Source organism: Hyla sarda, chromosome 6 (assembly GCF_029499605.1).
Source record: "Hyla sarda isolate aHylSar1 chromosome 6, aHylSar1.hap1, whole genome shotgun sequence".
Taxonomy (NCBI): Eukaryota; Metazoa; Chordata; class Amphibia; order Anura; family Hylidae; genus Hyla; species Hyla sarda.
This window is the reverse complement of record NC_079194.1, coordinates 221,442,650-221,455,859: the sequence shown is the minus strand read 5'-3', so window position 1 is coordinate 221,455,859 and position 13,210 is coordinate 221,442,650. Positions and strand designations below refer to the sequence as shown.

At 41.1% G+C, this 13,210-nt stretch overlaps 1 protein-coding gene across 7 annotated transcripts in view; it reads left to right on the top strand.

Moving 5' to 3' along the window:
* PPFIBP2 (PPFIA binding protein 2) overlaps positions 1-13,210 on the top strand; it is a 214,250-nt gene that overhangs the window by 102,652 nt on the left and 98,388 nt on the right. For all 7 annotated transcript variants that reach the window (XM_056526592.1, XM_056526593.1, XM_056526589.1 and 4 more), the window contains one exon: positions 2,420-2,533. In XM_056526592.1, coding sequence (XP_056382567.1) covers positions 2,420-2,533 — 114 coding nt within the window. The remainder of the gene's footprint in view (positions 1-2,419; positions 2,534-13,210) is intronic.

Here is a 13,210-nt window from a genome sequence, read left to right as displayed (position 1 = left end):
GGCTGGTCACACTGGCTGAAACGCGTTACTTTGTATCCTGCTGTCTCGTGGCTTGAATAAAGAATCTGCTTTTATTTGTACTAGATCCTGCGCTGGACTCCTGCTTTCTTATAGTACTAAATACACATATGTCTAATAATTGAACATTAAAGAATATGGATTTTTTTTTTTCATCCATTTGCCATGCATAATTAAGTATCTTTATAACTCCTTTACCTAGCTTGTTGTGTTGCTGCTTCCTGCACAGGTCTGATTACACAACAGATCTCTTTGATCTTCCCCTCCTTTCTCTCATGGTTATAAATATCAGCAGGGAGGGAAGAAACATGTACAGATCAGAGATTGGATAAGGCTTAAACATCCAAGTCTTAAGGGAATGCAGATCACACAATCTGTAGATAGAGAGGAAAGCACTCACAAGGCAACCTGCAAAAAGAAGGGGGAGCGATCACAAAGGATGTAGAGAGAAAATAGAGCACAGATGGCAGACTCTGCAGGGAAGATGGGGAATGACAAAGTCCTTAGCATCAGTGTCTGTCAGTGGAAGAGAGAGTATATCCCTCATGGGCTGTAGAGGATTGGTACAGAAATAAAGCTTGTGTAAGACAGAAAAGGCAGCAGTAGCCTAAATGCGAGTAATTAAAAAATGAATAAAGTCTTCAGCCTTTGACATCAGCATTACAAAATGTTAAATGACAGGACTTTAGAGGGGTACTCTAACCGTTCCGAACGCTTGGAGCAGGTGGTGGAGGATCATTATCATGCCTCTTGTGATGTCACGCCATACCCCCTCAATGCAAGTCTATGGGAGGGGGCGTGGCATGACGTGGCATGATGTCTAGGGGCAGAGTACCCCTTTAACTGGGAAGAAAATTTTGCATGTCAGTTTTTTTTTCTCTGCTAAAATCCTGCAATATAACGGACATCTAACAAAAACCCCGACAGATGCCATTCAAAGCAATGGTACCTGTTGGGATCAGTCGGTGTCCATTGTGACACACTCTGTCCAGCCCCATTATCAGAATCTGTAAAGGAGCTCCATAATGCTGATGTGAACAAAGCCTAAAACTTAGTGCAGCTTTTTTACATCAAGGTGACCAGTGAAATATGTGGCAATCATTTTTTCATATGCAGGAGAGCCATAATGCTGTGAATTGAGTGCATGAGCTAAATGCTTTTCCAAACTTCTGTATCAGTCACTATAAGATTAAAGGGGTACTCCCCTGGAAAACATTTTAATTTTTTTTAATCAACTGGTGCCAGAAAGTTAAAACAGATTTGTAAATGATTTCTATTTAATCTTAACCCTTCTAGTACTTATCAGCTGCTGAATACTACAGAGGAAGTTCTTTTCTTTTTGAATTTCAGAGTAGGAGCAAATCCCCATAGCAAACCTATCCTGCATCGGACAGTTCCTAAAATGGACAGAGATGTCAGCAGAGAGCACTGTGGTCAGACAGAAAGGAAATTCAAACAGAACAGAACTTCCTCTGTAGCAAACAGCCGCTGACAAGTACTGGAAGGATTAAGATTTTTTTTTTATAGAAGTAATTTACAAATCTGTATAACTTTCTGGCACCAGTTGATTAAAAAAAAAATACATAAAAAAAAATGTTTTCCAGAGAACTACCCCTTTAAGAAATGCTAGATGTGCCAATGGTAGCTGTGAAACAGCTGTGCCGCCCAAAACAACCTGCCTCTAAGCATGCAGCGATATCTGTCAAGACAGCGTTCCTGCTATAATACAGTAATAGTACTGTGACCTTGCCAAGTGTAACACGCTGTATGCCTGACTGCACAATGAGTGAGAACCTTATTTAACAAGAATGATTTCAGCCCATATAAATTCTAAGGCTTGTTAGCAGCCTCTTGGCCTGGTTGTGCAGACTTGTTTTAAAGCCTTTATATATTAAATTTAATTCGCATTGCTAAATATTTTACTCAGCTCTTGTGTTTTTCTACACTCATGTAGAAACTTGCTAAGTTAGGAAACTTCTCAAGCTTTGCTCGGTAAATGCTTAAACTTGCCCGACACATTACGTATGTTGCTACCACGGCTGTTTATGGATAGGTAAGGCTCTCCGCTCCACTTGTCGGCAGTAAAACAATTGCTCTCCTCTCGGAAGAAAGATATTGTTTTTCCACATAAAGCAAAGTGTTGAAAGAGCCTGAGCCATTCTCTCATCTGAGATTGCTTCACTTACTACTAGAAAACAGGGTTGTGAAACTGAATTCAGCAGAAGGAAGCAGCGCATTATCTTCTTGCATGCAAAATATCAGATTTAAAGAGGTAAGAACGGCCTGTCTTACTTCTTGGCCTTACAACGGGAAGTGCCTTCTGCTTTTGTTTTCTCTTCCTTACAAGGATAAAGTCTTATATAATCTTCCTTGTTTAACGTTCATGTCCTTGCTCTTTTAGGTCAGTGTCCTCACTGATCAAGTAGAGGCCCAAGGAGACAAGATCCGAGACCTTGAATCGTGTGTAGAGGAACATCACTTGAAACTTAATGCTACCGAGGAAATGCTCCAGCAGGTAAGATCACAATCATTCAATGCGTCTGCCTGGGGGTTGTCTGTCCCATAGAGATGTTGTTTAGTAGATGACAAGGTTGTTGTTGTTGCTGTGTACTTTTTTCAAAACATACAGTTATTGATGTATGTATCTATGTGAACATGAGTGGTATGAAAATGTTAACTACTCCCTTAAGTGTGATGTTGACTTCTCCCATTGTAGTGCAGCGATGCTGTGTCCTATTGACATATTCATTTTTAACATGTGTTTTCATTCTTCTTTGGGTGCTGGATTGCTGTCATACAGGCATGTCAAAAGGGTTGATCAGTCAGGGTCTTGGAGTTCAGACCCTCACTGATCGCTAGAATGAGCTGGGTGAGGTGCTTGATCGAGTGCTTCTTTGCTTGGCTCACTGCAGGAGAGGGTATCTGTGGGAACTCTATGGAGCTGTCTCCTTCATCGAGATGGGGAGAACAGTGACCCAGACAGAGCTGTCCTCTGCTGGGCACTGCTCCCACTTTGCTCTAGTGGGTCAAAAGGGCATTTGGCGTTTTTTTTTGTAAAGTTACTATATAAAAGTCTGTAACTTTGTATAGAGTATGTAGTCTCTCAGCTTTTTAAAACATTTTGTATTATAATATGAAACCTAAACATCAATTAGAGGAGCTATCAAGGAGCGATGCTAATAAACACAGTATATTAAGGAATTGTGATGTAGGCAATACTTAAAGGGGTACACCGCTGCTCAGCATTTGGAACAAAATGTTCTGAATGCTTAGAGCCGGTGCCAGCATCTCCTAACGTCATAGCCCTGCCCCCTCATGACAGCCGGCATGCCCCCTCCCATAGACTTGCGTTGAGGGGGCGGGGCATGATGTCATGAGGGGGCAGGGCTATGACGTCACAAGATACTGGCCCCGGCTCTAAGAGTTCAGAACATTTTGTTCCAAACACTGAGCAGCGGAGTACCCCTTTAAATTAAATGTGTGTAGCTTCCCTTAAGGTAAACCTGTGCTTTGAAGGACTTTGATTGGGGTTAAGCTGACTATCTAACCCCATTGGAGGTCATATGAGTCTTCAGAAAGCAGAAATGTGGATAGCTGTATACAGGATCCTAGCACTTGCTTAGGGTCTTCATTGGGAAGCTGCATAGAGAATGTGGATTATTCTGTCTTTACTATTGGAAAACACATAGATATATTATAGACTGACTAGGACAAGAGTGACTAGGACAAGGTGCTTAGCACCCAAGGCAAATATCGAGTATCCACCCATCCACTTGTCTACAATTGTACACATAAACCTACTTAGGGAAAGTATATACCTAGAATCTGACTTGACCCATGTAATTATTGCTTCTATCATGTGTGAACTGGTTAGATAGGATTGGAGCGGCTGTCATAAACATACTGCTTCCCAGACAATTATCCTTCCTGCCAAGCCTATGGTCCAGCCCTGATGCTGTATATGACTGTTAGAAACAGATGGCAATATCAATATTACTTTACTTACCTCAGTCTAGTTTGTATAATGTAATCTTGAATTATTAGCTACTATGATGCTGTTAGATAACACCAGCATCCACTAGACAACACTGACTTATAATGGGCTGCGCCAGGTTCCATTAGGGTGCTCGTTGTTTTATCTGAAAGAATAACACTGTAGTATACAAGTAGGCTTCCTTTATTCATACATATCTAATGTCTCTTTTACTTTTTATAACCACAATGAATGCATACATTATAGTATCTGATTTTTATTTGATACTTTAAGTCAACGTCAAATGGATATTTAAGTATACGTTTGCATTCATATGAAGAGAAAAATTACATAATAACCTGCTCTTCTACTATCTGTTTTTACTGTTTACTAATGTGTTACAGAGATATTCTTATCTAAAGGTACTAAAGGGGTTATCCAGGAATAGAAAAACAGAGTTACTTTCTTTCAAAAACTGCTACCAGTCTGTCTCCAGGTTGGGTGTGGTTCTGCAGTTCACTTCCATTGAAGAGAATGGAGCCATGTTGCAAAACCACTCCCAACCTGGAGACAGACGTAGAGCTGTTTTTGGAAGAAATTAGCTGTGTTTTTCTATTCCTGGATAACCCCTTTAACCTGTTAAGGATGCAGGGCGTACCTGTATGCCCTCATTCCATTAATGGGGTTTAAACCATTCTCACCAGCGGAAAACGGGTTAAACCCCGTGGGTCCCGGTTGCTACCGGCAGCCAGGACCCACAGCTAATACCGGGCCCTGCCGATCGGGCCAATGCCTGGCATTAACCCCTTAGACACCGCCATCAAAACAAAACTAAAACCATGCCAAAATCGCGATGTCTCGATCAGTTTATCGGTCGGCAAGAAGGTCCTCACCTGCCTCTCCATCCTCCAATCGGCGATCTACTGCTCCATTCCTTGAGAATACTGATCAATGCTATGCTATGGCATAGCATTGATCAGTATATACAATCAGAAGATTGCATGTTTTAGGGGCTTAAAAAAATGTGTAAAAAAAAATAAAAAAGGGAATAAAAGTTCATTCTCAGACCATTTTCACCTTAAGGACTCAGCCCTTTTTTGCAATTCTGACCACTGTCACTTTATGCATTAATAACTCTGGAATGCTTTCTCGTTTTATTCTGATTCCAAGATAGTTTTTTCTTAACATATTCTACTTTAACATAGTGATAATTTTTCATTGTTACTTGCATACTTTCTTGTTGAAAAATACCAAAATTTCATAAACATTTTGAAAATGTAGCATTTTTCTAACTTTGGAACTCTCTGCTTGTAAGGAAAATTAATATTCCAAACAAATTATATATTGATTCACATATACAATATGTCTTCTTTATGTTGGCATCATAAAATTTACATGTTTTTACTTTTGGAAGAAATCTGAGGGCTTCAAAGTTCAGCAGCAATTTTCTAATTTTTCACAAAATTTTCAAAATCTGAATTTTTCAGGGAACAGTTCAGTTTGAAGTGGATTTGAAGGGCCTTCATATTAGAAATACTCCATAAATGACCCCATTATAGAAACTGCACCCCTCAAAGTATTCAAAATGATATTCAGAAAGTTTGTGAATCCTTTAGGTGTTTTACAAGAATAGCAGCAAAGTGGAGGAGAAAAATCAAAATCTGCATTTTTTACACTAAGATGTTCTTGTAACTCCAAGTGGTATAAGGAGAAAAAGCCCCCGATGAGATTTGAGGCCTAAAGGCCTAAAGTGGTGATTTGCACTGCAATGGTTGAGGTTCTGACATAAAATCTAAAAAAAAAAAACCCTGGCAAGGGACAAGGGGTACAGTGAGTACTTACACCTCACAGGTTTTTTAAACAATGGGCCGTATATTGAAAAAAAAAATTTTTACACTAAAATGCTAGGGTTACCCAATTTTTTTACATTTTCACAAGGGGTAATGGGAGAAATTGGTTTACAAATTTTGGAGGGCTTTTTCTCCTGACTATGGAAATACAGCCACATATGGGGTAACGTGCTGGGCGGGCGCACAACAAGGCCCAAAAGTCATAGAGGTCTTTTTGCATTTGAGGCCTACGGCATATCAGTAGCTGACGGTTACATACATTCACAGGTCAATACAAAAATGAAACACCCACATGTGACACCATTACAGAAAGTACCCACCCTGAGGAATGAGTATAGGGGTAAAGAAGACATTTTGAATGCACAGGTGTTTCCTTAATTGATTTTCCAGGAATGGATGAAGGGTAGCTTTTAAAAATTTTCAACCTATACTCTGCTTCATCTTTCTGGGAACAACTAACATGTGACTCCAAATTGTCACCTGGAAATACGACAAGGCTCATGAATGAGAACTCTTCGCATTTGAGGCCGATGTTTGTTACAGCTCTAACAGTTACATACATTCAGAGGAAAATATAAGAAAGGAACACCCACATGTGAGCCTGTTACAAACAGTACACTCCCTAGGGAAGGTGTATAGGGGTAAAGTGGAGATTTGGAACAGACAGGTGTTCCCTAAATTTATTTTCCAGGAATGGATGAAGTGTAGTTTGGGGAAAATGAAAATAACAATTTTACTACTGATATGCCAATTTTTTTCCCAGAATGAGGACCCAGAGCATAGCCAAAAGTAAAAATGATGCCCTCCCCAAACCCTATGCTTTGAATCATCATTCTGGGAATATAATGTGTGTGGCCGTCGCTATTCTTTTACCTCAAATGCGCACCCCACTCAGGTGGTGAGAGAGTGCTGCGCATTTGAGGCAACCTGCAAACCACCAATGCTGTTGACACTGTGTCCTATGACCCTTTTTTTTTGGGGGGGTGGAAGATATTATCAGGGGTATTGGGAAAGAGTTATTTTTTTGGGGGGGGTTGGATTAAAAATTTTAAAGACAATGTCATCTGGACTGGTACATTGGAGTCGAATTCTGGGGAATTAAAATTAGGGGAAATGATTAAATATTTAGTGTGATACTCCCTGAAGCAATCCTTAAAGGAAAACTGTCACCCGTTCACCCGACTATAACCCGAAACACCGGGTTATAATGCGGGTGAACAGGAGACCGATGTGGGGTCTCGGACTGCTATACTTACCTGCAGTCTACATTTAAATATTCATAAGCGCCAGTCACCTGAGCGCTCAGTAGGCATGAGCGCTCACATGACCAGCGCTTATGAATATTTAAATCCAGCCGGCGGGCCCACCTCAAAGCGCAAGTCAGCGCTGGAAGAGGGGGACCTTCGGAGGATGGGGGTTCCGGACAGCAGGTAGGAATAGCAGTCCAAGACCCTGCATCGGTCTCCAGTCACCCGCACTATAACCCGGTGTATCGGGTTATAGTGCGTGTGAACGGATGACCATTTTTCTAAAATGCAGAGACCCAGATGACCGGGGAAAGTGTCACATTGAGTGGTGGTGTCCTTCCGAATCCTCCTCTTGCGACACACTCTACATTTTTTCTGGGATCATCCCTTCTTTCAAGTGTTGGGGACCTCACCTGGAAAGTGTTGGCCGGGGATGATAAGGGGCGACCACAGTTCCAGAGGTGCTCTGACCCACACTTTGGCTGTCACCAAAGATTAGGGCCTTTAGAAATTCCTCTTGGAACTGCAGGAATGTCCCTGTGTTGTCAGCATACTGGGACAGTACAAAAGAGTTGTACATGGCAACCTGTACCATACAGACCGCAACTTTTTCTGTACCATGCCCATGTTTTCTGCATGCATTATATGGCTTGAGGACTTGATCAGAGAGATCAACTCCCCCCATATACTGAATGTAGTCCAGAATACAATCAGGCTTGAGGACCGGTCCTACGGTAACCTTGCACAAGACATGGGTGCTGCCGTTTTCATGAATTGTGGTGAGCATAAGGACATCCCTCTTATACCTAACCAGCAACAGGTTTTCATGGGTAAGGACACAGGACTCACCCTGAGGGATAGGAGTCTGGAGGGGATAGGTCGGAAGGCCTTTTTGATTCTTCTGGACTGTCCCACAAGCGAGCGTGGATCTGGTAGCGAGGGATGTGAAGAGAGAGATACTAGTATAAAAGTTATCCATGTAAAGGTGGTAACCCTTATCTAGCAATGGGTGCAAAAGGCCCCAAACGATTTTTCCGCTAACACCCAGAATCCGGGGGACATTCTGGGGTTTAAAACGGGAATCTCGTCCCTCATACACCATAAACTTTCAAGTGAACTCTGAGGTACTCTCGCAAAGTTTATACATCTTCACGCCATACCGCTCCCGCTTGGATGGGATGTATTGCCGGAAGCGGAGTCTCCCATTAAAGCTGATGATAGACTCCTCAATAGTGACCTCCCTTCCAGGGACATAGGCCATACTGTAGAGTGGGGTCTGGTAGAGGATGTCCCCACTCAAGTATTGCCTGAACTTTGTTTTTTTTTTAACTAGGCCCATATGCAGCACGAGGCCCCAAAAGGTCCTCATTTCAGCTGCATCGACTGGGAACCAGCCACTGGGCCTAACTAAAAAGGGTTTGCGGCGATTAACTGTTTGGCCTACAGATTCGTCTGCTCAACAATAAGATTGACAAAGTCGTCACAAAAAAACCTTAAAAAGTCAATTTCAGTGAACCCGACAATGTCAATCTTGATTTCTGAGTCACCAAGAAACTCAGCAATAACGGGTTTGTGGTCCGCTGGCTCAGTCCAGTCAAGTTCACCGGTACCAGGCACCAGTAAACTTGGCTCGGGTTTTTTACTAGTATGAGTGCCAGGGGCACTAGCATGGGGCACAGGATCAGGAGCAGAGGAGGTTTGCGGCCTTGGTGGCTCATCATCAGAACTAGATAAGGAAGGTGGGGTCTTCCTCGTCCTCAGTGGGGCTTTCAGTGTCGGAGGCAAGTATGGCATATGCCTCCTCCGCTGAAAATGCCCTGTGGGCCATTTCCCTACTCTAATGGGGGGGAGGGTAGTGTATGTATGTGTGGGGGGAAAACTTTATTGGTGTGTGTGATGTGGTGTGCTACTTCCTACCCTAACCCACCCTAACCTGCCCTAACCTACTACCTAACCCACCCTAAGAACAAAAAAATTAAATAAAACTAAACTAAAAAAAAGAAAGTAAAAAAAGGACTTCTAGCGCAAAAAAAGCCCTGTGTAAAAAAAAAAAAAAATAAATAAATAAAAAGAAAAATAAAAAAAAAGAGCATTTACCTAATCAGTGGTGTGCACACTGACTAGCGCTTGGTGGTGGCAGGGAGCACAGAAGTCAGTGGGAGGTCCTGCCACTCAGCCTAGAACAGTGGCTGGTGGCACATACACGGACCCCCACACAAAAAAACTAACAAAAAATTTAATAAAAAAAATGCTAAAACCCGAAAAAAAAGCAACCGCCTGAACCCAAAAAAAGCTGATCAGTGATAAATCACTGACAGCAGTGTGGCAGGCCACACACAGAGGTACGGTCCGCCCACACAGCACAGGCCTGCTGGTGGCACGGACCAACTATAGGTGCAAAAATAAAAAAGCTACTTATAATCTGCGAAAAAGCGCCTGCACCACAACAAAACACTGATCAGTACTACAGGACTGATCAGCGGTGGGTGGTCGATTGGCTAACGGTGGCCGGACACTCTTTTATGTGTAAGAGGGTCAGCCACACAGTTATCAAAATAAAAAAAAGGCCTGCGCCCAAAAAAATGGCTGGGGGCAGACCGCAGCGTCCCTGTGTCCCCAAGAGTTTAACCCCTTTTTTATTAAAAGTTTAAATCAACCCCTTTTCCCATTTTTTTAAATATAATTAATGTAATAAAGAATAAAAATAATGTGGTATTGCCGCGTGCGTAAATGTCCAAACTATTAAAATATAAGTAACCAAAGATATATGACCAAAGTAGCTTTTCAATCAGAAAAGTATATTGCGTTTGGTGCTAAACACTTTAGTATAATCTCCTATCAAAAATTGCACCAAACAAAAAATAAATGAAGTAACAAATTTTATTAGACAAGTAATAATAAATAAAAAATAGTGAGATCAGCAATAGCCAGAAAGATATATATGAGGATCCAATATAAAAAGCTCCTAGAGTATTGCCATTATTACTGAAGCATATAAGGCAGTAGAATCACTGTCACAATGTGCATACATGAAAGAGGCAAAAAATTAAACATAATTAAAACTAGGAGAAAGGAGACAACGTGAATATATGATCACGAAGGTGTACTATGAGAGCCTGGAAGCCTGGAGGCAGTAATGTAAACCTTTCCCACTGAGGGGAAAGAAATATGTTAAAACCAGGCTCCCACAAGACATCCACGATCACCGCGTCATACTCACAGGAAGGATCACCCACAACTCCTACGCCGTTTCGCTACCCGCTTCGTCAGGGTACCTCCCTGACGGAGCAGTTCCAAAAAGAAAATAATTTCCTCTTGAAAATATTTTTCACTAGGAAAATAGTGGAAATACTACAATTTTCTTCACAAAAAAGATGAATAAAGAACAAGTTATAAAAAAGGAGGGACTGTCTGCGGCAGTGAACTTGCTCAACAGGTTACACATGTTCTGAGCCTTGTTGCATATCATCCCACAGATGAGTGCTGGCGTTGTGTATATCAAGCCAAGCATAACCAGACAGTGTTTCTGTAGGATTACCCATATGTTATAATGCAGTCCTTTAACATAATGTTCCACATTAACCCTGTGGTTCCAATTGCATACTGTATTTCCTATCTTATTGGAAAATCACTAGGAAAACATGTCACTTTCACAGTAATTATTATGGCTGCCTTAGGCAATGGGTGAATGCAGTTGTTGCTCCTCTTTGAAAGGATTCCATTGTACTTCATGTATAGGATGATTGAACTTGCTGTCATTTAACGTAATCCCATCTAGAATTATTTATGCATTTAGCGCTGCAGGTCTGTTTTGAGTGTGTAAGTCGCTTAAGCGTGACAATGATGGGCTTTGTTACAAAGTCGTTGGACGGTGCTGACTCTTTGATAGTTACAGCTTCGTCAAGTCTTTTCATAGTTCTTCTTCTTTCAATGGAACCAGAAAGCTAAAAATCCTTTATGAATAAGACAGGAGTTATAGTTGTAAAGCCATAAAATCGAGATGGTTTGTAAAAACCTACATGACACTTATAGGCTTGGAAAAAGATGGTTAAAGTTGCAGTATTAATATTTTATAGATTTGCTCATTCCTCATAGATAACATTAGACAATAAAAATATGGAAAGTTGGACAAACCCACAGGAAGTTTTCTTGGTGGAATCAAATGCGCTCCATAAACACACACAAGCACTTTCTCAACATGTATAGACTATGGCACCAGGGGTCGGAGGTGATGATATACTCTAAAATCATATAATATCCAATAAACAGTAGCCATTGGATGACCTGAAACTAGAGAACAACACAAGTTTGCGAAGTAATGCATTATGTCTTCCTTATAACTTGTACCTTCAGGGTAAGACATTGACACAGTAAAAGATACCAGGCCACTGTATATATTACCCTGCCATATATATGTACAGCGCCCTGAAACTCATAGCACTCTAACAAATAATAATATACTGTGTAGCAAGACGGAAAGAAGTGGCACTCACCCGGACTTTAACTTCAGTATGAAGAGGTTTATACCAACTGAACAGCTTAAAAGGTATAAGGATTACAGTTCCATAGCGGGGAGTGAGAGCCGACAATGCTCTCAGACGTGGGGCACACCACTGATAGGCTACTAGTTTCGCGTCACTGAGTGACGCGAAACTAGTAGCCTATCAGTGGTGTGCCCCGCGTCTGAGAGCATTGCCAGCTCTCACTCCCCGCTGTGGAATTGTAATCCTTATACCTTTGCAGCTATTCAGTTGGTATAAACCTCTTCATACTGAAGTTAAAGTCCGGGTGAGTGCCACTTCTTTCCGTCTTGCTACACAGTATTACCTGAAGTTTTTGTTATTCATGAATGTCTGCACCCGAGGACACAGTTAGCTGCTATCTGCACCTATAGCCATATAGAGCCACTTTACGGGACTTTAGTATTACACAGAGCAGTGCCTGGTACACCTATTTATTCAGTGTGTCAAATAATAATATACCATGTGGAAGAGGTATCCATATAATAAAGAAACCAATAGCATCCAAATCTTCTCCTCTGCATTATTTTATTCAGGCAGAGCGGTCATGGATACAGGTTACGGCTACAGTAGTTTCACGTTTGACACATTGCTTCATCCAGTCCACAACTTCACATCAGTACCTCCCGTATTTAAACCCTTAGTAGAAAACTGTATTAACAAAACCATACAGTGTTAAAAAAAAAACAATAAAAACATAATATAATGCATATAAGAAGTTTGCTTTGGTCATTGAACATGCATTATAATTAGAGATGAGCGAAGTTACAGTTATTCGATTCGTCACGAACCTCGCGGCTCGGCAGTTGCTGAATTTAGTCTGATTAAATTATTTCAGCTTTCAGGTCCTCCGGTGGACTGGAAAAGGTGGATACAGTCCTAGGAGAGAGTCTCCAGCCCACCGGAGCACCTGAAAGCTGAACTCATTTATGTAGGCTAAAGTCAGCAAACACCAAGCCGGAAAGTTTGTGAGGAATCGAATTACTGTAAGTTCGCTCATCTCTAATTATAATGAAGCCAGAACTTAAAGGGGTATTCCAGGAAAAAAATTTTTTTTTTTTTTTTATATCAACTGGCTCCAGAAAGTTAAACAGATTTATAAATTACTTTTATTAAAAAATCTTAATCCTTTCAATAATTATCAGCTGCTGAAGTTGAGTTGTTGTTTTCTGTCTGGCAACAGTGCCCTCTGCTGACATCTCTGCCTGTTTCGGTAACTGCACAGAGTGGAATAGGTTTGCTATGGGGATTTGGTTCTAAACTGGGCAGTTCCCGAGACAGGTGTCATCAGAGAGCACTTAGACAGAAAAGAACAACTCAACTTCAGAAGCTCATAAGTACTGAAAGGATGAAGATTTTTTAATAGAAGTAATTTTAAAATCTGCTTAACTTTCTGGAGCCAGTTGATATAAAAAAAAAAAAAAAACTTTAAACATACAATTAATCAAAATAAACACGCAATACAATTAATCAAAATAAACACGCTAAGATCATTACAGTTATTCAGAACAAACGGTCCTAGAGCACCTATTTTATTATATAGTCTGCTTTACATTGCATTGGCAGCCTCTCTATGTCGCCATCTACAGGGGGTGGTTTTAT